Source organism: Oratosquilla oratoria, chromosome 1 (genome assembly GCF_046742065.1).
Source record: "Oratosquilla oratoria isolate Oo_2021 chromosome 1, ASM4674206v1, whole genome shotgun sequence".
NCBI lineage: Eukaryota > Metazoa > Arthropoda > Malacostraca > Stomatopoda > Squillidae > Oratosquilla > Oratosquilla oratoria.
Genome location: NC_134777.1, coordinates 50,348,192 through 50,373,191, shown reverse-complemented (window position 1 = coordinate 50,373,191; position 25,000 = coordinate 50,348,192). Strand labels below are relative to the sequence as shown.

The 25,000-nt window shown below is 40.0% G+C and overlaps 2 protein-coding genes across 2 annotated transcripts in view; one reads left to right on the top strand and one right to left on the bottom strand.

Moving 5' to 3' along the window:
* Positions 1-8,154: 8,154 nt before the first annotated feature.
* LOC143028147 (protein FAM200C-like) lies at positions 8,155-9,591 on the top strand. Its single transcript, XM_076189833.1, has one exon. It carries the CDS (start codon positions 8,155-8,157, stop codon positions 9,589-9,591), a length of 1,437 nt encoding a protein of 478 aa, XP_076045948.1.
* Positions 9,592-9,731: 140 nt separating this feature from the next.
* LOC143028143 (sushi, von Willebrand factor type A, EGF and pentraxin domain-containing protein 1-like) overlaps positions 9,732-25,000 on the bottom strand; it is a 27,950-nt gene continuing 12,681 nt past the window's right edge. The window contains exons 2-8 of the mRNA XM_076189820.1: positions 19,451-20,003; positions 17,953-18,086; positions 17,180-17,310; positions 16,727-16,868; positions 16,377-16,495; positions 15,428-15,545; positions 9,732-11,838 (exon numbers count right to left, since the gene is read on the bottom strand). Of these exons, the coding sequence (XP_076045935.1) occupies positions 11,444-11,838; positions 15,428-15,545; positions 16,377-16,495; positions 16,727-16,868; positions 17,180-17,310; positions 17,953-18,086; positions 19,451-20,003 (1,592 nt within the window). The 3' untranslated portion in view covers positions 9,732-11,443. The remainder of the gene's footprint in view (positions 11,839-15,427; positions 15,546-16,376; positions 16,496-16,726; positions 16,869-17,179; positions 17,311-17,952; positions 18,087-19,450; positions 20,004-25,000) is intronic.

Here is a 25,000-nt window from a genome sequence, read left to right as displayed (position 1 = left end):
AATAATGCTAAACATATTGAGCACTCCCCCCCCAATAATAAAAAAAAAAAAATCACCATTCACTATTAGCTTGATGATTTCTTTCTATGCTTCAGCTTACAATTCATAAACCTGGAACACAGTTTTGGTCCAACTTTGCATTTATCTACAGTATCCCTTTCATGTACGTTTCTTCCTCCTTCCTGTTGATCCTTACACAGCTATCTCGTTGCTTCATTTATTATACTGGTTCTTCTCTTTCTTCATTTTTCTCAAACTATGTCCTTGCCCTTTTTTTATTTATAATTTTCATTACATCTTATGGAACAAATCTTGTTCCCGCTTCTCCTTTCAATAATTTTCGTCATATATTTATATATTCCCAAGCTGCAAATGTACAAAAATATTTCCCATTCCCTCATAGTCCCACTGGTATTTATGAATTCACCTTCAAGCCTGAGGAATTTAACTCCCAAAATAGAGTCTACATCCCTGTGTGATTCGTTCCTTGGCTCCATTTCCCCACCCATCTACTGAAATTCAATCGTTACTTGATCTTTTTTTCCTATAAGGCAAAGGTATTTCAGAGAGCTAGTAATATCTGGCTCTTTGGATATTAGCAATTCCAACTACGTGGGAATGTCACCCCTCCTTACTCGAGTCACCTCTATTGTATTCTCCGTTATAATTGCATTCTCCATTGCCATATTTAATTGGGTATTCACCCAGGAATTTGCCTTGCCATTTGTTTCACACTCCTTACATTTGACCTTATTGCAATTAAAGTCTCCCATAAGGAATTTTTTTTTTTTTTTTTTTTTTTTTTTTAAGGAAAGCTATCTCCAACAACATTTCTTGAAATTCAATTTAATTCCAAGCTCTCGTTTTGGGGGTTGGATATAGGAACACCATGAGGTCCCATCCATCCATCCATCCCATTATTTCTAACATTAAGATGGATTGCTTCAATCTTTCCTTCGATTAGATTTGCTTCTTCCACTGTTATATAATTTCTCATAACTATCAACCCGCCACTCATTTTATCTTTCCTATCTCTTCTCCAGATTATTTATCTGTTATTCCCCAAATGTAGATCAACATCTTTGGGGAGATTGTTCTCTATACTTAAGCCCAAAATATCACTCATTTACCATAAAATAATCAATTGTCTCCAACTTGACTGATAAAAAAAAATCTACATTAGCATAGACTACTTTAAAAAAAATTGTGGCGTTTCCTGTCCTGTATTGCCCTACCTTACTGCCTTTTTCGAAATAATTGGAAAACTTTCCAGAAATGTTACTATTTTTCTTTTTTCGGTCCTCATTTCATTTTTGTTTTTGGATTCCTTTACAAATTCCCGCTTTGTATGTTTATCCTCAGTCACATCTTTTTCTGCTAATTTTCAAGACTTGCTGGTTAGTTTACTTTCTATGGCTTACAACTCAATTTCTATTTTCATTGGACCCAAGCTAATTAATTTTTACTGACCTAACTGACCTAATTTTTACTGGATGTGCTGGCTTTGAGTGAAACTAAATTGAAAGGGATGGGCGAGTGTAAGTTTGGGAGTGTAGTTGGGAGGTTCTCAGGAGTGAAGAGGGGACGAGGGAGAGAAGGGGTGGCTATACTAGTAAGTGAAGAGATAGGTAAGCGTGCAGTGGAGTGGAGGGAGGTTTCTTCAAGGTTGATGTGGATGAAGGTGAAGCTGGGAAGGGAGATGTGGGTTTTTGTAAGTGCGTATGGACCTGATAGAAGAGCGTAGAGGAAAGGGAGGCTTTTTGGGTAGATTTAAATGAGTGCATAGAGGGATTAGGGAGAAATGTCAATGTAGTTGTATTGGGAGACCTTAATGCTAGGGTAGGAAACGAACCAATAGATGGAGTGATTGGGAAGTATGGAGTTCCAGGTAAAAATCGTAGTGGAGAAATGATGGTGGATATGTGTCTTGAAAGAGAGTTGATGATAGCAAATACAGTGTTTAGGAAGAAAGTAAAGCATAAGTACACATACAGTAGGAGAGGGTGGTGGATGGAAGGGTGGCAGATAGAGCGTTAATGGCCTATACAGTATAGTGGTGATCAGAAGTATGGTAGGAAGAGTTAAGGATGTACATGTTCTAAGGGGAGGGAGTGGGGGAATATCAGATCATTTCCTGGTGGAAGTTAAATTGGGAGTGGAAAATAGGTGGAGAAAGAGGAAAAGGGCAGAAGGTAGGGAGGTACTTGGAGTGAACTGCTTAAATGAGATAGAAAAGGAGAAGGAGTATAAGAAGAAGCTGAGAGAGGAGTGGGAGGAAGTAAAGGATAGAGTATAACTAGAAGTGGAGGAGGAATGGGGATGGTTCAAGGAGAGAGTCATAAGGTGCGCAAAAATGGTGTGTGGAACAAGGAGGGCGGGAGGAAATAGAAGGAAGGGTAGTGAGTGGTGAGATGAGGAAGCAAAGAAGGGTGTAGAAGAGAAGAAGCAGGCATTCATAGATTGGCTATAAATTAGGACGAGGGAATCGTATGAGAGGTACAAAGTAAAGAGAAGGGAAGTTAAGCATAAAATAAAGGAAGCAAAAAGGAGAGCAGATGTGAAATAGGGTAAGAGTATGATAGAAATTTTTGAAAGTAATAAAAAGATGTTTTGGAAAGAAATTAAAAAAGGAAGAGGAGGCGAATCAAGTACAGAAGAAAAGGTAAAAGGTGCAGATGGAGAGATGATAATGGAAGAGAAGGCAGTGAGAGGAAGGTGGGCAGTATTTTAGGAAGTTGCTAAATGTGAAGGAGGATAGGGAGGGAAAGGTAGTTGCAGTGGGAAACGCTAAGAAACTAAGAGTGATGAGTGAGGAAAATGGAGGAGAAAGGGTGAAAGATGAAGTGAAAGCAGCTGTTAAGATGATGAGGGCAAATAAGGCACCTGGGTTGGATGGATGCCATTCAAAACGTCTGGAGAATGGAGGTACATTGATGGTGGACTGGCTAGTAAGGTTATTTAATGTTTGTTTGAGAGAGGGTAGAGTGCCGGAGGACTGGAGGAGTGCCTGTATAGTTCCACTTTACAAGGGTAAAAAGGGGACAAGTGTGAGTGTAGTAGTTTCAGAGGGATCAGCTTGTTAAGTGTAGTTGGAAAGGCTTATGGGAGGGTCTTGACTGAGAGGATTAGGAGAAGAATAGAGGGAGCAATTGGTGAGGAACAGTGTGGTTTTAGGACAGGTAGGGGTTGTGTAGATCAGATTTTTGTGATAAGACAGATATGTGAGAAAGCTATAGGAAAAGGTAAGGATGTTTTTTGGGTTTTTATGGATTTGGAAAAGGCTTACAACAGGGTAGACAGGAAGGCACTGTGGGAGGTACAGCAGATATATGGGATAGGAGGAAAGCTGTTAAGAGCAGTCAAGAGTTTTTACGAGAGTAGTAGAGCTTGTGTTAGGATTAGAAATGGAGAGAGTGAGTAGTTTGAGGTAAAGGTGGGGCTTCGTCAGTGATGTGTTATGTCGTCCTGGCTGTTCAATCTATATATGGATGGGGTGGTGCGAGAGGTAAATACAAGGGTAGTGGGTCAGGGATTGGAGATGATTAAAGAAAATGGAGAAAAGTGGGAGATAAGCCAGTTGTTGTTTGCTGACGACATTGCGCTTGTAGCAGGATCAGAGGAGGGATTGAGGAAGTTAGTGACAGAGTTTGAGAAGGTGTGTGAAAGAAGGAAGCTGAAGATAAATGTGGACAAAAGTAAGGTGATGAGATGTACAAGGGGAGAGAGTAACAGCAGGCTGGAAGTGAGCATTAAGAGAGAGAGAGACTGGAGGAAGTGAATAGTTTTAGATACTTGGGTGAGAATGTGGCAGGAAAGGGAGGAGTGGGGGTAGAGGTAGAACGTAGATTAAGAGAAGCGAGTAAATGCCTTGGTGAATTAAAAAGTGTAAAAAAAAAGAGAAATAGACATCTGGGAATGTATGCTAAGAGGAGGTTATAGGAAGGAGTGATTGTGTCAACAGCACTGTACGGGGCAGAAACATGGAACATAAGAGAGGAAGAGAGAAGGAGTTTGGATGTGTTTGAGATGAAATGTCTGAGAAGTATGATAGGGGTTACTAGGCTGGATAGAGTGAGAAATGAGGAGGTGAGGAGGAGAACAGGGGTGGAAAGGGAGCTGGGATATAGGGTTGATGAAAGATTATTAGGATGGTTTGTACACATGGAAAGAATGAGTGAAGAAAGATAAGTAAAAGAGGTGTGGAAGGCAGAGGTGGAAGGAGTGAATATGAGGGGGCGTCTTAGGATGAGATGGATGGATGGGGTAAAAGGGGCATTACAAAAGAGAGGAATGTCTGTTGAGGAAGAACGGGAGAGGGCAGAAGATAGAGGTGAATGGAGAAGGGTTGTGTATGGATGATGCTGTGATGCATGAGGGGGAGTGGGTGGGGGATGGGGGTGAGGAAGTATGTATGAGAGATGATTTGACGCAGCCCGAAGGGATTTCTCCCCGTCTTCTCCTTTTCTTCATGAGGGGACGGAGAGGGTGGGGGGTCGCCGAATTAATGAAGCGGCCTTGCTGTGGATGTGCTGTGTCTTGCGACACTGCTTCTGACCCCGGGCAGTGGACAGGATGCAGGGATGACCCGTCATCCAGAAGGTCCCAAGATGTCGGGAGGAAGGAGGGTGGAGAGGAGTGGAGTATGTAGGGGATGGAATGGGTGGGAGTGGTTTCTATGCCTTTTTCTTTTTGGCTACCCCCCGTGTAAGGGGAAAAAAGCCTTTGGTGTATGTATGTATGTATGTATGTATGTATGTATGTATGTATGTATGTATGTATGTATGTATGTATGTATGTATGTATGTATGTACTTAAACGCATACATCTCATGTTTCTGAAGTATCTTCCATAAACTAATGTGATTACAAAGGATTACAAAGGAGGAGCATGCCGACAGGAGACCTTTTGGTCCATAACTAGGTCGGATGTGAAAAAATATAATAATGATAAATAAAAATAATAATATAAATGATGATAAATAAAATAAATAAATAGGTAAAGTTAAATGATAAACAAACAGGTAAATAGTAAATAATAAAATAATAATAAACAAACAGACAAAATAACAAACAAATAAGCTATCTCAAGTAAATAGCAGGCATTACGACATTTTGCTTAGGTGTTTAAGCGATTCAGCTTCGAACTGAACTATATTGCACTACCTCTGCAAGAAGCTTATTACATTTATTAACTACACGGTTGTCGAAGTTGTTTCTACCCACTTCCAAATTAAATATATTTCCTGGCAGTGTGAGACCATTATATCTTGTCTGATTCTCATTTAATATGAAAAATTGGTCACTTTTGATGTCAGTTCCCTTTAGAATCTTAAAGACCTGTATCAAGTCACTTCTGAGTCTACGCTTTTATAGGGAAAATAGATTCATATGTTTTAGTCGATTTTCGTATGATTTATTTTTGATATTTGGAATAAGTTTTGTGGCTCGCCGTTGAACTTTTTCCAATCTGTCAATGTCTTTAATGAGATTCGGTGACCATATGGAAACAGCATATTCCAAATGTGACGAACTAACGATTTATATAGCTTGTTAATGAGAGATGGACTTTTGAAGTTAATTGATCGCGCAATCAGTTCTAGAATCTTATTTGCTTTCTCAGAGGCTGAAATACACTGCTTAGATGATTTAAGATCGTTACTGATAATTACGCCAAGATCCATTTCATTATCTACTTTTGTTAACGAATTTCCAAATAACTTGTAATCGTTCTTCCTCTTATCTTTACCTATGTGCATAACCTTGCATCCACTTATGTTAAATTTCATTAGCCAATTTTCAGACCATTGCTGTAGTTTATCTAAATTTCTTTGAATATCTAATTGGTTTAAATGATCATTTGCCTTTTCGCACAGTTTTGTTTCATTATTAAATTTGGAGACAATAGATTTCAGTCCGTGGTCTATAACATTTATATACACTATGAATGGAAGTGGTCCAAGAACGTAAACCTGAGGAACTCCACTCGTAACATTTTTCCATATAGAAGTTTTGACATTTAGAAAAACTCTGTTTTCGATCGTTTAACGAATTACTAGTTCAACTTAATATGCTACCACTTGTTCCGTGTGAAGCTAATTTAGTAAGCAGTCTTTCGTGGAGGACGGTATCAAAAGCTTTTAATCGATTATGTATTTGACAAATATATATGTATATATATATATATATATATATAATATATATATATATATATATATATATAATAATAATAATAATAATAATAATAACAATAATAATAATAATAATAATAATAATAATAATAATAATAATAATAATAATAATAATAATAATACCCTTCAATGCTGTTCCAGCCTCACGTGATCTCTGCTGCTTCATAATCTCTTGAGAACAACCAATAGTTCAATGATTTTATCTTAGTTTGATTTTATCTATAGTATTGATAAAATTAGTTCCCTCATTTTTCAACGTCTCATTTTCCATTTCAGCTTGATCAATGTCTGTTTTCTAAGCCAAGTTTGTGGAATTTTCTTTTTCAATATTTCGTTCAAGATAATGAAACTTGGATTAATAAGAGGAAAGTAAATTCCCAATAGTTTCAACTCGGTTGCAAATTCACTTGCCTCCATTGTAAAGTCATTGTAGCCTTGCAGGCTATCCCTTCCTCTTATTTTGGCTTCAATTTCGTCCTGGTCAATTTCCCTACTGAAATTTCATACGCTGATTGGTGGTAATATTTCAAAACTACTAAAAACAAAAATGCGCCCAACAGAGCAGAAGAAATAATGTACGCCGACGGGCAGATGCACACACTCAACACAAGTAATAATGTTTAGATCAATCATTCTCAACGGGGGCGATTTTTGAGCTAAGAGGGGCGAAAAGCGTCACAGGTATTGCTTCTAACTTTCACGAAAGTAATAACATAAATATCAAGTTAATTGTACCATTCAATATTGCTTGTGAAGATTTTTTTTCTTCTAACCTTTGTGTTGTTCGAAGGACCAGTAGACTTCCATAGGGTAATCTACCACACAGGTGGGAAAAGGCATGCCTCTGTCACAAAGTAACTTTCATCAGACAGAATATAGTTGTCCGAACTGGCTCAAAAATTGATGTATAGAATCACATAAAGATATTAAGGATTACAAAGAAAAACCACTTCTATTTCTTTATTTCATGGACCTTTCTGCGTCGCTACCTAACAGTCTAGACATCTTTCAACTGTCAATTATTTTTTTGGGGCAGTGGCTTCACCCTAATCCTAACCAAATACATAGATAGTGACTGAAGAAGTCAAAGGATACATTGAGGAGTCATGGAAAATTGAGTAGGAGAAAAACGTTGAGAATGCGTCACTGAAACGACCCGTCTTTGAACTGGCAGTTTGAGCTTATTCGTAACCTCTCAACAAGTGCGTACTGAAATGGGGTTTGTAATTTCTACATTCTTGGTTACATACTTTCTAAATACAATTTATGAGAAACATAGGCGGAATACTACTTCCTTCCTGGGGAAAAGTCACCTCGAGGAGGCAAACTACCAATTCTACGAATACAAGGAATGTGTGACAAAACTAGCAATACGAAGGATGGGTTAATATGCCATATTAATCGTGACACATTTTGTTTAACCGTTAAACAAAATGTGTCACGATTAATATGGCATATTAATTCGTGACATTGCTTTAAGCTCAACAACTTTCAGAATATATATATATATATATATATATATATATATGTATATATATATATGTATATATATATATATATATGTATATATATATATATATATATTTCTAATGTGTGTGTGTGTGTTGGTCGCAATTTGCAAAAAATCGCACAATCTGGCAACCCTAGTACATGAAGTAATGTGTGCTGAGTACGCTTATGCTCCTTTGCCTAGTTTGCTTTTGCAGTTGCTTTATTACTACCACTTGTAGCACATCGTTCAGTTTCGTGTGTTAGCTATCAAATGTTGTCAGTGGTAATTAGGTGCATTTTATAATGATTGAATACAATTTATCAGTTTATTAACTGCTTTACTTCTAACGCACGATCAAGTTTGTACATTCACTACTGAATGCTTGATGTCAATTAGAAATTTGCATAACTAAATATCAAGTCATTCAACGGTACTAAATGTCCTTGGGATATTTTGAAGTTATTTTCCCCTCATTATGGCAACAAAAAAGAAATGTAGACAATATATGGAGGACTATTTGGCTTATGGCTTTGTAGAAAGCCCTCATGATAAAAAATTACCAATGTGTCTTATTTGCAACAACACATTTTCTAATGAATCAATGAAACCATCAAGGCTTAAAGAACATTTGATAAGAAAACATTCAGAGAAAGCCAGTAAACCCATAGCTTATTTTGAAAATTTGAAGAAAAACTTCAACCAACAAAATACTCTGTCATCTTATTTGAAAAAAAGTTCACAGACAAATGAAGGTGGTTTGACTGCATCGTATGAAATAGCGCAATTAGTTGCAAAAACTGGGAACGCACATACAGTTGCTGAAAATGTCATTAAGCCTGCATTTGAAATTCTAATGAAAACTGTGTTACAGCAAGATTCAGCGAACACATTAAAAACAATTCCGTTGAGTAATGACTCAATCCGCCGAAGAATCGATGAAATGTCATTGGATGTGCAAAGTCAACTAGTTGAAAAGTTAAAAACTAGCAAATTCTCGATTCAGCTTGATGAGTCAACGGTACGTGACAACAGAGCTATTCTTATGGCGTATGTTCGTTTTATAGATGATAGCTGCAAACTTTGTGAAGAGATGTTGTTTGCAAAACTATTAGAAACTGATACAACTGGATTATCCATTTTTGAAGCTACAAAATCTTGGTTTGACGATAATGAAATCCCATTAGGAAACTTGGTATCCTGCGCAACGGATGGTGCTCCATCTATGGTTGGTAAGCAGAAAGGTTTTATTGCTCGCATGAAGGAATTATGTCCTTCAATCCTTGCAGTTCATTGTGTGGTACATCGTCATCATTTAGTTGCCAAAACACTTAGTCCTGATCTTCATGAATCATTAAGAGTAGTTATTAAAACTGTCAATAAAATAAAGTCACACAGCAAATACGATCGACTTTTTCGAAAGTTTTGCATTGATACTGAACAAGAGCACGTAAGCCTCATTCTCCATACAGAAGTTCGTTGGCTTTCAAAAGGAAACTGCCTAGCACGATTTGTAGAGTTATTCGACACAATTGTTAATTTCTTAGAAAATTTAGGAGAAAACAATTTTGCAGAAGTCAGACGCCACAAGTGTGACATTTTCTTTCTAGCGTGGATTTTTCGTAAGCTCAATGAAGTGTCACTGCAGCTTCAAGGCAAATTATGCACGCTACTGGATTGTAAACGTATTCTGAAAGCCTTTGCTGAAAAGTTGCATTGGTTCCGAATAAATATACAGAAGAAGAATTTCAAAGACATGCCTGAGTTAACAGAAGTAAGGGAACAACTCACAGAACAAGCTAAAAAAAAAGTACGAAGAATATTTAGTAAAATTGAGAGAAAACTTGAACAGCCGATTCTCGGACGTGTTTTCGTTTCAAGTTCAATCGTGGATGATAGATCCTTTTGGTTGTGATGTAAAAAGTGCCGATGAAAATTTGCAAGAACTCATTGAACTGGAATGTAGTGATGAATGCAAATACAAATTTGAAAAAGAAATTGAATAAATGAGTTATGGCTATCTAATACAACAAAACGGCTATATCCAAACATGTGGGCTGAAATGGTTAAAATACTGTTATACTTTCCAACCTCTTATTTGGTTGAATGTGGATTCAGTGCCGTCAATAAAATTTTGACTGAAGAAAGAAACAAAATGGATATATGCATTCGAGGAGACATCAGACTGAAACTGACAAATTTTAAGCCTAATATAAAAGATCTAGCAGCGAAGCACCAGCTGGGCCCAAGGATCTCATTAAACACAACGTGAGTAAAACATTTTAGATTAGTTGTTTATCATTGTTGCAATAATTTTTATCATTATTTTCCAATTAAGGGGACTATCCTTTTTTCAATTGAAAAAGGGGGCGATATGGCTAAAAAGGTTGAGAAACCCTGGTTTAGATGGTTGGCGCTTTATGTGAGCCTTCGGCCATCTTGGCCTCCAGTCAGCTTTGCGGGCCCATTGGCGACTTGTGATCGTGTTTTGGATTTCAATTTTGTTTTTTTCTTAAACGAATGCATTGTATATTGCTCCTTGAGATCCTTCGGTCGGTGTTTTATTTGTCAATGTAGCACAAATTTGAATTTTGGGCCAACGTAACTTCCATTCAGAGGCGCTCCATTGTAGCACACTCGATCCATTGCACTGGGCATTTCAGTTTCCTACTTTGGCTGATTTTCGCCAAATACAGAATTTGGTTCTTGGCTAAAAAAAAATGAGTTTTGACAAAACTTAAGCTGTTACCGTGATAAACTTGGCAAGACACATCGAATGGAGTGTCTTTTCTGGGTGTGGTAAGAATTTAAATACAATATTCTTGGACACGCTCCTTTTTTATCAGTCCACCCAGGAGGGTTATACGTCGTACAACGATACGTAATGAATCAGTTTTGTACTATTATCGTTTACGGTTGCTAAGAACTAAAGGAAAATTTTATTTTTCGATAGTCACGATATTGGTGTACATTTGCTTATGCACTGCAAAAAGTGCGTCCAGAATCCTTCATATAGTAATGAAATGCACAATGTTTGAAAGGAAATTCATCAGGCCGTCGTGCAGATAAGGTTAAATTCATAGAGATCACTCAGGAACTGCGCCCAGCAGAACGGAAATAACAAAACATGCACATGAGTGGCCAGATACACAGATGCACATGCAGTCGCACTCACTATAAATAGTAATATTAGCATGCAAATCACCACCCAGTACAAAAAGGGTTAATGAAGTATTCCCCCATGTGATTTGCTGTTTTGCTTCAAAAACCCACAATATGTTTATTCAAGTTTATTCGCACGTATTTATACAAAATATATAACTTTATCAACAAAGTGGTACCTGCATGCTTCAGGCGCTAAAATTGTAAACAGTAGATGTATGAATACTTTCATATCCACACGTACAATTTTGTATAAACGTAAAGACCTACATACTGGAAGGGAATATATATCCTCTAAGGATAATAGTCATGAGCATAACCCAGGAAAGATGTTTCGTGTATGTGCATGTGCGTGTGTATGTGTATGAGTATTTTATGTGTATGTGCATATTTAAGTGCATGCGTATGTGTTTGTGAGTATGTGTATATATATGTGCATTTACCTAATCGTATTATACAGAAAAGGAGCAATGTTCGTGGGGTTCTGAATATAAGTGTGTGTGTGTGTGTGTTTATGTGTTTTGTTATATATTCTTTGGAATTAGATTAAATGAATAGAGAGTACATTGGCATCCTAAAGAATATAGCGCGACCTGTAACTAAGTCTACAGTCTACGTTTTGGATGTCCACATATAACATAGAAGTCCTCGGGCGAGAGAGCCTCGCCGGTCGTGATGTCCACTTCCAGGTTCTCGTAGATGCCGAAGGCCTGCTGCCGGAGCTGCTCCTGCGTGCTGGTGTCGTTGCACGGCGCGTCGAAGTAGTAACCGGCAGTCGTCAGGAGGTTGTCCCCCCGGGGGACGGTGCAGTCAAAGGTCATGCTGTAGGGGTACCACGTGCCCCCCGTGGAGCAAAGGTAGTCCTTGGGGACTTGGAGGCCAGGCGAGATGTTGAAGTCGTAACCGCCGCCGCACATGGTCAAGCAGAGTCCTCCTCTGTAACTTTCTGTGCAGGCTAGGGCCCCGTTGTCGGGCACCTCCAAGGGCGAACAGGGTACTCCTGGCAGGGAACGCGTACACAGATGATAAAGAAAATGTTCTATCAGCAAATCACAGAGAGTGAGAAAATGAGGTATGTGTCATAGTGATGTTACGTAACGGCTAAGTTATGTAAATGAATTCTGGTTTGTTGAGGCTGATGAAGTATAAGTGATAAAATGGCGAAGGTGAAATCGTGCATGTGAACACACAAACTGCTACACACAAAGGTCATGTGTATTATTTCCTGTAGCAGACATCCTTGTAGGTTTATCCTACATGAAAGAAACAAATGAATGAACAGCATTTACCTGGATTTCAGAAAAGAATTTGACAGGATCCCTCTCAAGAGACAGGCATATAAACCAATTGAAAATGAGAGTATTTGGAATGGAAAAAATTACTGTTGGGATTGATTAAGGATTTTCTATGAGATAAACAAATAGAAAGAACGGAGGTATAACTATGGATATTTATTTAGTACGATCGAGGAAGAAAGCTGTTGCATATCCACACGGAAAGACTGACAGGCCGAACTGCTGAGACCAAAAAAGGCATATAGACTTCAATACTAAAAGGTGTAGGAGGATCATGGAAATGAGAATAATCAAAGGTAGGGAAACAAATATGTGCAAATTGAGAAAATGTGAGGGGAACCTTGATAGAATTTGATAAACTGAGAGAGAACCAAGAATAAACTGAAAAAGAATGCTTCAACTGTATGACCACATTGGTGACATGGACATGAGGGTGAATGTTTGGCAACCAAACGCGAGAAAGAAGATTTTGTATACCTAAATGAAGAAAACTGATGAAACTGGTTATGACTTACGTTTTAATATGGAAGACTGTTTTGTATTGAAAAACCATAGTCAAACTAGGAAAAAGGCAAGGGAGTATCAATCAAATATGTACTGTATATATGTATATTTGTGCACAAACACATGCGCATACACACTAATATATGTATATATATATATATACACACACACACACACACACACACACACACACACACACACTGCCTCGACAGAGAACACACACACACACACACACACACACACACACACACACACACACACACATACACACACACACACACACACACACACACACACACACACATACATATATATATATATATATGATGAAGGTCGAAAAAGAAGTCACGGGTCTAGTTCCGAGTTTCTGAATTTATTCCTGACCGATTTCGCTCTATGCTTAGGAGAAGCATAGAGCGAAACCGGTCAGAAATAAACTCAGAAACTCTGAATTAGACTCGTGACTTCTTTTTCCACATTCATCAACTTGTCACAATGTACCAGCATATATGTATATATATATATATATATATATATATATATATATGTATGTATATATGTGTATAATATACATATATCAATATATATATATATATATTTATATATCAATATATAAAATATTAAGTGGTGAAGGAACAAAGTAGAAATAATGGAGGATACGTGATTTTATATATATATACATATATATATATATATATATATATATGATCATATATAATATATATATATATATATATATATATATATATATATATATATACATATGAGGAGTCCAAAACAGGGGAAAATGCTTGCGTCATGCATAAGCCATGTTGCCTCTTTACATCAAACGCAGTAAAGAAAAAAAGAAAATAAAATTGTGCCAAGGAGGTGTAGCATTTACCCCTTTCTATTCTAGACGCCTCATATATATATATATATATATATATATAGATATATATATATATATATATATATATATATGTATATATATATATATATATATATATATGTGTGTATATATATATATATATATATATATATATGTGTATTTTTTTAAGCAAACAAGATATTCTCTACATAGCTCACAATATGCTTGTCTTCTTCGTTAAGATTGCGTAATAGCATGTCGATGATTGCCGACGTTTCGATACTCCATTTCTACTATCAAGGCGAAGTGATTGGTATCAAGAACTGAGTGTGTAATCTACATGGACCGTAGGGATAAAAAAGTGTGTTCATGTGATTTGGAGATAGTTGATTGACTGCCTTGGGCCAACGGGGGAGCTCGGGGCAAGGTTACTTCTAATTGTCTAGACCTCTTTCAGCGAGACTAGTTGGCTTTCACGCCATTAGTCGTTTCACAGACGGCAATGTCTGGAAGTCACCCATTAGGACATTCATCGGATGATGTGTAACCAGTATATAGATATATCTTCCAAGAACAGCAATCTACGAGGATCCCGCTCTCTGTCTATTATAGTTGTGTTCATGTCCAAGTCAGTGGTCGATTGTGTGAGATGGTGTAATGTGCCTTAATGAAGCCATTAGTTAGATTAAAGGTAAAGCGTCGTGTAAGTTTTGTTGCTGTCTTGTCAATATATGCGTGATATCCACACCTCTTACTATTGCACTGGGATTGTTAGGCAAAATGTTCTTCAAGTAATGGTGACCTGGTAGTGCGATGTTGATTGTGTCTCTTTTTATCCTGTATTACTCGTATATGTTGAGCCGGATGTGTTTTGCAGGGCCGGTGGGGTGTACATTCTTTCTGATTACTTTTTCCTTGTTGTTTTCGTCTGTCTTTTATCCAATGGATATGTGTTTTTTTGCAATATAACCTCATGGTATCGTTATTGTTAGGTCTTGCGTTGCCTATACTCATGTACGATTTGTCTAGGATCACCTGTGTTGTTCGGACTACAATCAAATAATACTACAAGAACCACATGTCCTCTGAATACCTAAAAAAATAATGAAAGAAGAAATCAGGAGAAGCCTCACCCTATGCTCTCCCATTGGTCTAATGCAGCTAATCAGCGATATTCATATCATTCGAACACTGATCCCTATAACCCATGTAAATTACACACCCAACTTCGCTACCTATCACTATACCTTGAAGGTTGAACCAGGGAACTCCAGAACTCGGCCGTCATCGGAAACTTGTTAGGCAATTCCAACGAACAAGACAAAAAAGAATAATAATAAATTGTGCGCGATGAAATAACCAAAAGTTAATCCTTTTCAGCCTTCAACTTCGGTTGCCATAAAAATGTATATATGTATATGTAGATAGATAAATCAAGTGACCTGCCAGCAACTCAGATCATAAATATTTTCAAAGCTAAGCATGATATTCTGATGTCAACATAAAGTGGACAAATGAGTAGCTCCGAGGGAGAGTGAAGCTAGTGCCACGGGCCGCCAGACCCGGATTTCGTGCTCAACCAGACCTGGGCTTCTCGCACCGTCTGGTGGGAGTTGGACTCGTCTCCCTCGACCATAGTAACTCAGAGGGAGACGAATCCAACCCCCAGGAAGCCCAGGTCGGCTAGTTGAGCATGAAATCAGGGTCTGGTGGCCAGTGGTGCTTGGATCACTCTCCCAAGGAGCTACTCAAATATTTCCTTCGTGTTGTAGAACGAAAAACAAATGAGCAGGTGTGTGCTCATCCACACGAGAACAAATATTTAAACAGAAACACAAAAACGGACCACACACACGTATTCGCCAACATAAATTCACAGCATCACAATACAGTTCACACCAAACTACGTAAATATCTAAGAACATTGGGCCGCAACTCACCCTTGATGACGATAGTGAAGGAACAGGAGACACTGTTGGAGGAGTTGTCTGTTGCCGTGTACATCACCGTGTGGCGCCCCCACAAGAACATCTGCCCGCTCTCATGGGTCTTCTCGACCTGACGGAGGACAAAATTTTGTCAAGCGAGTTCTTGTAACAGAAAAGGGAAAGACTGAAAAAAATGTCTCACCGGAATCGAATAAACCTGGATGTAGCCTAGGTAGACTGAAGGGCCTCTGCTCATACATATTATTTGCACGTAAACATGTATTTCAATATTTATAGATAAACAGGTAGATCGATTGAGAAATAGATATACAGATTCACCTTGGCCTTTTTGGATCACGTGTTGGACTCGTGATCAACAGCTATTTCCCTCCCGGTAGAGAGCTCAGAGCTCGTATGACCGATCTATTGGTAAAGCTTTGACTTTACACGCACAAACACCCCCAACTCCCCGCCCACGAGAGTTTGAGTCATGACTCGAAGCACAGCGATATTGAAATTATTTTCAGCCCTGGGCAGGATTCGAACCCGGACCGCCGTAGTGACAGTCTGTTTGTGCGCGTGTGTGTGTGATTCATCATGGTCTTGGATCACGTGTTGGACTCGTGATCGACAGTTATTAACCTGCCGAATGAGAGCTCAGAGCTCGTATGACCGATCTATGGGTACGACTGTGACCTTACACGCACACACACACCCAACTCCTCGCCCACGAGAGTTGGAGTAACACCCCGTAGCGCAGTGGTACTGTAATTATTTCAGCCCTGTGCGGGATTCGAACCCGGACCGCCGTAGTGGCAAGCGAGAACTCTAACCACCGCGCCACAAAGTGTGTGTGTGTGCGTGTGCGTGCGTGCGTGCGTGCGTGCGTGTGTACATTGATACGAAAAAGGGCAAAATTACTCGGGCCTATATAAAATCTAAATCGCCCTCTCATACTCACTTTGGCAATGTATCCGGAGTCGTCTTGGAATTTCGGTTCTTCCCACGTCACCACGACCGGACCCTCACTGGAGTGGCTTTGGGACGAGGGGCACGACACCACTTCAGGCGGGGTCTTGTCTGGGTAACAGGAAAGGAACGAAAATTGAAGAAGAGATATAGGGACAAGGAAATAAAATAGAGCGATGATATAATTGCACACAAACACGCACAAGCAAATATGAACATATATCCAAAATCGCATCTTACTTTAGTTCAGTGTTATATTGTATTTATCTATTTATTTATCTATTTATCTATCTATTTATTCATTTATTTATTTAATATATTGTTGTCATTTCTGATACTTGCCTGAAAGCTCAACAGTGATGTCATAGGCGCAGACATTTTCGTTATCTGAGCTGTCAGTTGCCACGAACTTCACGTGATAGACTCCCGGGAAGAGCTCTTTGGTCACTGCCAACCCTTCTTGTAATTCGCCATTCAACGAGAGCTGGTGCATATGGATTCTTTTAACACTGCATTCTTATTGAATGATAACCTATCATATTTTGTAAGTGAAATACGGGCTTCAGTTCATGGATGGCTCAGATAATATACGGTGGGCGAGATGCAGGGATGACCCGTCATCCAGGAGGTGCCAAGAGGGAGGGAAGAGGGTGGAGGGGAGGGGAGTATGTTGGGGATGGAATGGGCGGGAGTAGTTTTTATGCCATTTTTTTTTTTTTTTTTTTTTTTTCTTTCTTTATAAGGGGAAAAAAGCCTTTGGTATATGTATATGTAAGTTATAGTCCAATAACTCACCTCTACGGTATAATATCCAGTATTGTCACTGATGGAGGGGGTGCCTATAGTGTACATCATGGAGGCCCAACCGTAGGGCGTCTTTAGATGAAGATCCGACGGGCAGTCTTTGATCTCTGGTACCTCTTCATCTATTTTTGGGACAAAAGGAAAATCTTCAAATAAACAAACCATAATTAGTCGGAGTACCTCTTTGGGCCTTTCTCGAAATTAATGACCAAAGTGAAAATTGTCTGAGGTAGATAATGGTTCATCTTTTCAAAGTAGATATGAATCGGATACATTCACCATATTTAATGGCTTAATTTTCATTTGGAAAAAATGCATCGTTAGAAAAAAAACCCGCTGTTCTCTAACTACCGAGACCCAAAAACGTAAAGGGGCATTTAGACGGCCAAATGGTTTGACAAACCCGGTTTGTCAAACAAGTGTTTGAAGTGATGTTTGACCGTGTGAATAGGGTATTTGGTTGTCAAACACGTTCGACAAACGTGTTTGACAACCAAATACCCCATTCACACGGTCAAACATCACTTCAAACACTTGTCTGACAAACCGGGTTTGTCAAACTGTTTGACCGTGTAAATGGCCCTTAAGGATACTGTATGGCGCTCGATGTCATTTCTGATAACCACCCTTGGCTTTAAGCATATTCCATTCCTTCTCTATGTACGATGTTCCACTACGGCAACACTCCCCATTCTTATCGTATATGATCATCACTTACTTAAGTTGAACCGCTGCCTCCACATCTGAACTCCAAACGAACTTACCGAAGCACATGAATGGGATATCATGATCTGAATCATGCCAGACGCCCTCTCTGCACTGTATTTCAGGTTTTCCTTGCATGCTGAAACCATTCTCGCACGATGACTTACACACAGTCCCCTCCGGATATTCCATCCTGACAATGAAAAAAAAACCATGAATCACAAAACATTGATTAATGTTGTAGGATTTTGCAGTATTTGCCCTGCCAGCCGGGATGTAAATACAAGATACCAACACTGAATGTCTGTCTTACTTGCCCAGAGGGAATTACAAGAGAACAACACGGTGTAGATTATCATTCATGTCTCCAGCAGTGTCTATTGAGTTATAAACAACTCACTTTACCATCTGCACTCTTCTTAGCAACAGTCTTCAACTTTTTCCTTTGCACAGCAACGTTACGTCTTTCTATCGTTATTTCATAGTTCTCATACTTCTTGACTTTATAATCGTACATCACCCACAATTAGGAGACCAAGTAGAGTCTATGGCAGAGGTTCTCAACCTTTTTCCGTTATGTACCCCGAGAGTCCTCAAACCATCGACCCGTACCCCCATTAACCTGACACAGATTATAGAATGGTAATATATCAGGACTAATTGAATATACAGTGGTACCGCAATGGATATCAAATGGTTCAAATTATAATAACATGGTACGGCGTGCTCTTCTATAACAATCATTTTCTCTCTCTTCAGATTTAAAGGATTTAAATGTTTAAGTAATTTTTCGTTAGTCATCCCAGTAAACCGTCCCGTGAACCCTTGGGGGTTCCCAACCCTCAGGTTGAGAACCCATGGTCAATGGAGTTCCATTCAGGGATCTTCCACCTCTCTGTAACTTGTACGCTTTAAGTCAATCTCTTGGTGACTTGAGTATCTCTGACCGATGACAGCGACTCCACGCGATCTGACAATCGTCCCTGTATCCTTCTACACTTCTCTTTTTAGGAAGAAATGTTGACCTGCTGTCTGTGTTGAGTGTCTGTAGGACTTGTTTCTATCACAGTATATCAACTACTAATGTTCTGTGGTTTCTACTCCAATGACCAGGAGGAGAGCAGACGGCAATTCTCGGTTCTTCGTCTTTTAAAATAGGGGTGCGAAAGTATTGTCATTTGATTGATTGATTGAGAGAGAGAGAGAGAGAAATAGAGAAATAGAGATCAGGCCGTCCCGGAAATTTAGGTCATCAAACCCCTAGGATGGAGATGAAGTTGTCCATAGTCTTTGGAGACAGGTGAAAAGAAAATTGCCCCTTTTTATATTTGTTTCACAAGAACACCATGTGCAAGAGCCTGCTATTGGCTCTCGCATTCTCCCTAAGAAGACATTTTCTGATAGCCTGTGACGATTCAGTTATATACAGAGATAAAGATTACATTGCCGCATAAAAATCCTTCCTGGCATGACCAGCACAACAGAATGAACACCTCTGGTTTAGATTTCACAGCTCGGGTCTCTCTACTTTCCTCTATTGTCGTAGCCACGACCTACCTGGAACGATTGATCCTTTCAGGGTTGGTGCACTCCCACGAGGTGGCATAGGGCGTCCTTGGAGGATGCCGACATCCGTTGGGGTTTGTGTTTTCGTAGATGGAGATGTAGTCCATACCGATGAACGTGTGTTGCTGAGTCCAGATGTTCTTGCGAGCGTTGGCCTTCCAGACGAGCTGGAAGCTGTCGCCAGCGTAGACGGGCAAGGACACACTGACGAAGTGCCACTTACGGTCCATCGTTGGAGCGGCCCAGACCTGCTCGTACTCGCCGTCATTGACTTGGACACCCATCTTGAGGTAGGACACGTAGTCAGCGCCTCCGTTGAGGTAATAAGCAAACTCGACGACCGGGTGGTCAACCGAAACCTGTATGCTTGGCGTGTGGATGACGTTCTTCCTATTGTAGGACCTGATGAGAATGTACCCGTCACCCTTGTACCCTGTGGACATGCCTCCAAAAGACCAGCCAGGGGCATGTCCGTGGTGAACCTCGAAGTCATGGTGTCCTGTCAGCCCGCAGAGGTCATCACCGATCTCGAAGTCACATGGTCCTGATGGAGAAGTAACAACATCTTCAGAAATCAAAATGGAAATGTGGTTTCCGAATGCTGACCAGAAAGGTATTGAAAAAAAAAAACAATAATTCACTGTGTGAATATGGGAGAAGATGAGCATGGGGAAGATGAACAGGGCCCTGGTGAGGTGTTATGGATATGCAAAGAAGATGTAAATGAGCAGACTAGACAAAAGAGTAGCCTATATAAAACAAGAGTTGAAGGAAGGAAAAGATAATGGATAAATAAAACGGGATGGAAGAGGAGCACGAGAGACTGATTCAAACAAAAAATAGAAAATGTCAGCAGAGGAATCGAATGTGCTGGTGCATGACATGAAGTGGTAAAGGAGAATAATTCATGGATATGAGCTGGAGAAGAGAAAGGAGAGAGGGAGGAGGAGACGATCGGGGCGCAGCGAGAACGGTATGAAGGGTAGAGATTGAGAAAGACAATGGAATGAAGGCCTTGGTGTAAATTTTGACTGTGACGCGTGTCGGTCTGAAGCGTTTTACATCGAGATATTTTAATTTTAACGCCCATTATAAAGTTAAATTCATCGTAGAGAATCCGATTTTGTCTCGTTTTGAAGCTTAAGATATCAAGTTCATCATATCTAAGTATATATAAAAAAAAAAAAAAAAAAAAATTAAATCAAAACTGTCCCTAAATTTCCTCGGTCGCGGGGACAACTGATTGGCCGAGAATGGTGACGTCACGGCAACGCAGCCAACTGATTGGCCGAGAGTGGTGACATCACGGCAACGCAGTCGACTGATTGGCCAGAACGATGAGGATTGAGAGGCGTTCATGCGGCATTACTTCTCAGGATATAAAAAGTTCGTTAAAAATGGTGCAAAGTCTGATCACAGGAACTTATAGATGCATTTCTCTTTCAAAATGATTCTGAAATTACCTCAGTGGTGACGGTGTTTGGGGACACTTTCGTAAGGCTGACTGACTATACAATATCGACTACCGATACGATGCCAAGAGACGAAACGGCGAAAAAACGTAGACTACATTATATCGAAATGTATAATTTGTAACGACAGGCCATGGGTCCCCTTAAATTCATGGGATAGCCCCCATGGCTCCTCTGGGGGGCCCCGCGGCTTCTCTGGTGGCCCCCGCGGCTCCTCTAGGGGCCCCCGCGGCTCCTCTGGGAGCCCCCCCCCCCTGATCCTCTAGGGGCCCCCGCCGATCCTCTGGGGGCCCCCGACGCATATATGTCAATGTGTATATAGATATGTGTATGTGTATAAGTATATATGTATATGTGTGTGTATAGGTGTATATGTGTATGTGTGTATAGAAAAAGATAGAAGAAGAAGGACGCAAAGAAGAAGAAGAACGTGAAGAAGAAGAGGAAGAAGAAGTAGAAGAAGAAGAAGAAATAGAAGATGAAGAAGAAGACATCTTAACTAAGCTGAAGGAAGAGAATAGGGAATTGCGCGATAATTTGAAGGAAGAGAATAGAGAATTGCGCGAGAAGTTGGAAAGCATACTGATAGAGATCAAAGGTATGAGTGATGAAGACACAGATGGCGGGAAGAAGACACTAAAACGTAAATGAATAAGCGTGGATAAATACGCTGACGGAACAGACGACGAAGAACGCAACCATCCTGCGGCTAAGAAACGTAATATTACATGTGTGACTAAATAAAAACCATGTTTTGCATAAACTTGTTTTATTTACACATCTGGGTTAAGAAAGGGGCGGAGCCCCAGGGCGCCGCAGGCCAAGCAACCTGGTGTAGCCAGGTGCGGCGAAGCCGCTGCTTGTTATGTTCAAAAAGAAAAATAATCAATAAAGAAAATGATGGAATGAAGAAAGGAGTAGAACTTCACCGACATGTTTTCCGAACAGTCGAGTGTGGATGTTTTATATTCCTAAGCAAAAGACAATATACTCAAAATAAAACACAAAATAAGTTGAACATAGATAGGGTGCATTCTTTCTATGACAGACAAAATCAGCAAAATCCTCTAAGACTGAGGATAATATAACACATAAACGGTACGTTAAAGGCTTATATGACTTAAGAGATGAACAGGTGAATAACCCCGCCTCTCCCTTATCTTTTCCTTCTGCGGGCCTCCTAGGCACACTTGTGTAGCTGAGGCAGCAAACTACTTCTGGATACCTTCACCGTTAGTTTGTGGTTGTCAAAAGTGGTTATTTGCGGTTGACCCGCGGATAGGTCGCACTATAATCTGGCGATTTACAAGACCCCTTCAAACATAAAAATTATCAGATATTTACCTTTATTTCAAAACTTTACTCAGAAATCTTAATATCAGAACACATGTAGATTGTCCAACTGTCACGTGTGCGCATAATGCAAACACGTAAACAACGTTTGTGTCTCTAAAACTATAATCGTAAACAAATGCACTTGCGTAAAAACGTTATAGTCAACTTGACCAAAAAAATCAAAAGAGTTTAACTGTCAGTATAGCTGAAAATTTCTTTAAGCTGACCTTTCTGCTTTTTCCATCCCCTCATTACCTTTTCTGAAACCCCAATCTCCCTTTCTGCAGATCTGTTTCCAGTTCTGCGTAATCCATCACTTTCAGCTTAAAACCTACTTCATAGCTTTTTCTCTTACCGTTACTCATAAGAACATAAGAAAGAAGGAGACTGCAAGAGACCATAAGGCCTACACTAGGCAGCTCCGTATCCATCACCACCTGTTGTCCCCATTCATAAAGTTGTCTAATCGTTTTTTAAAACAACTGATAGTTTCAGCGCTTACTACATGGTTACTAAGTTTATTCCATTCATCGACCACCCTAATAGTAAACCAATTCTTGCCTATTTCCTTCTTAAATCTAAATTTGTCCAGTTTATACCCATCACTGCGAGTCCTGCCCTGTTGTTTTATTATGATGACCATGATTAGGGTTTGCAGTTATTAGGCCTAAAACTCCGTGAGATCTATCGTATGTTTAAAAGTACGGTAGGCCTAATGGAAGTTTACAAAAATAATTTTTAATTATGAAAAACATACATACATACATACATATACCAAGGCTTTTTCCCCCTTCCAAGGGAGGTAGCCAAAAAGGGAAAGGCATAAAAACACTCCCACCCATTTCATCCCTAAATACACTCCACACCCCTCCCACCCTTCCTCTCATCTGAGCACCTCCTGGATGACGGGTCATCCCTGCACCCTGCCCACCGCCCTGGGTCAGAAGCAGTGTCGCAAGACACAGTACATCCACAGCGAGGCTGCTTCATTTAATCGGCGACCCCCCCTCTCCGTCCCCCTTTGCATATAAGGCGAGGACGGGGAGAAATCCCTTCGGGCTGCGTCAAAATTTACTCACACATACTACCCCCACCCCCCACTTCCCCGCCCATTCCTCCTCATGCAGTCACAACATCATCCATATACAACCATTCTCCACTCACCTCTGTCTTCCGTCCTCTCCCTTCCTTCCTCAACAGACATTCCCCTCTTCCCCAAAGCCCCCTTCACCCCATCCATCCACCTCATCCTAGGACGTCCCCTCATGTTCACTCCCTCCACATCTGCCTTCCATACCTCTTTTACTAGTCTTTCTTCACTCATTCTTTCCATGTGTCCAAACCATCCTAATATTCTTTCATCAACCCTATCTCCCAAATCCTTTTTCACCCCTGTTCTCCTCCTCACCTCCTCATTTCTCACTCTATCTAGCCTAGTAACCCCCACCATACTTCTCAGACACCTCATCTCAAACACATTCAAACTCCTTCTCTCTTCTTCTCTTATGTTCCACGTTTCTGCCCCATACAGTGCTGTTGGCACAATCACTCCTTCATACAGTCTCCTCTTCGCATCCATTCCCAAATGTCTATTCCTCATTACACTCTTTAAACCACCAAGGCATTTACTCGCTTCTCTCAATCTACATTCTACCTCCACCTTCACTCCACCTTTTCCTGCTACACTTGCACCCAAGTATCTAAAACTGTGAAGGAGGATAGGGAAGGAAAGATATCTGCAGTGGGAAATGCGAAGAAAATGAGAGTGATGAGTGAGGAGAATGGAGGAGAAATAAGGAAGGATGAGGTGAAGGCAGCTGTAAAGATGATGAAAGCAGGTAAGGCACCTGGTCTGGATGGATGTCATGCAGAATGTCTGAAAAAGGGAGGTGCAGTGATGGTGGACTGGTTGGTGAGGTTATTTAATGTTTGCTGGAGAGAGGGTAGAGTACCGGAGGACTGGAGTAGTGCCTGTATAGTTCCTCTTTACAAGGGAAAAGGGGACAAGTGTGAATGTAGTAATTTCAGAGGGATTAGCCTGTTGAGTGTAGTAGGGAAGGCTTATGGGAGGATCTTAATTGAGAGGATTAGGAGAGGAACAGAGGGAGTAATTGGTGAGGAACAGTGTGGATTTAGGACGGGTAGAGGTTGTGTAGATCAGATCTTTGTGGTAAGACAGATATGTGAGAAAGCTATAGGAAAGGGGAAGGATGTTTTTTGGGCTTTCATGGATCTGGAAAAGGCTTATGATAGGGTAGACAGAAAGGCACTGTGGGAGGTTATGCAGATTTATGGGATAGGAGGAAAGCTTTTGGGAGCTGTCAAGAGTTTTTATGAGAGTAGTAGAGCATGTGTTAGGATTAGAAATGGAGAGAGTGAGTGGTTTGAAGTAAAGGTGGGACTTCGTCAAGGATGCGTTATGTCGCCCTGGCTGTTCAACTTATACATGGATGGGGTGGTGCGAGAGGTGAATGCTAGGGTAGTGAGTCAGGGATTGGAGATGGTTAAAGAAAATGGAGAAAAGTGGGAGGTGAGCCAGCTGTTGAAAAACATAAGTTTATTTAACTAACGTTACAGGATGTTACGTTACGCTACGAAAACATAATTTGCACGTATATCATAGAAACGCAGCCAAGAGTGAAACAGGTGATGTACGGTAACGTACGGCAAACAAAGGGTCAAGGTCGCATTGCTTATAAACACTATAAACATACGAAAGAGTTGGAAAAGAGAA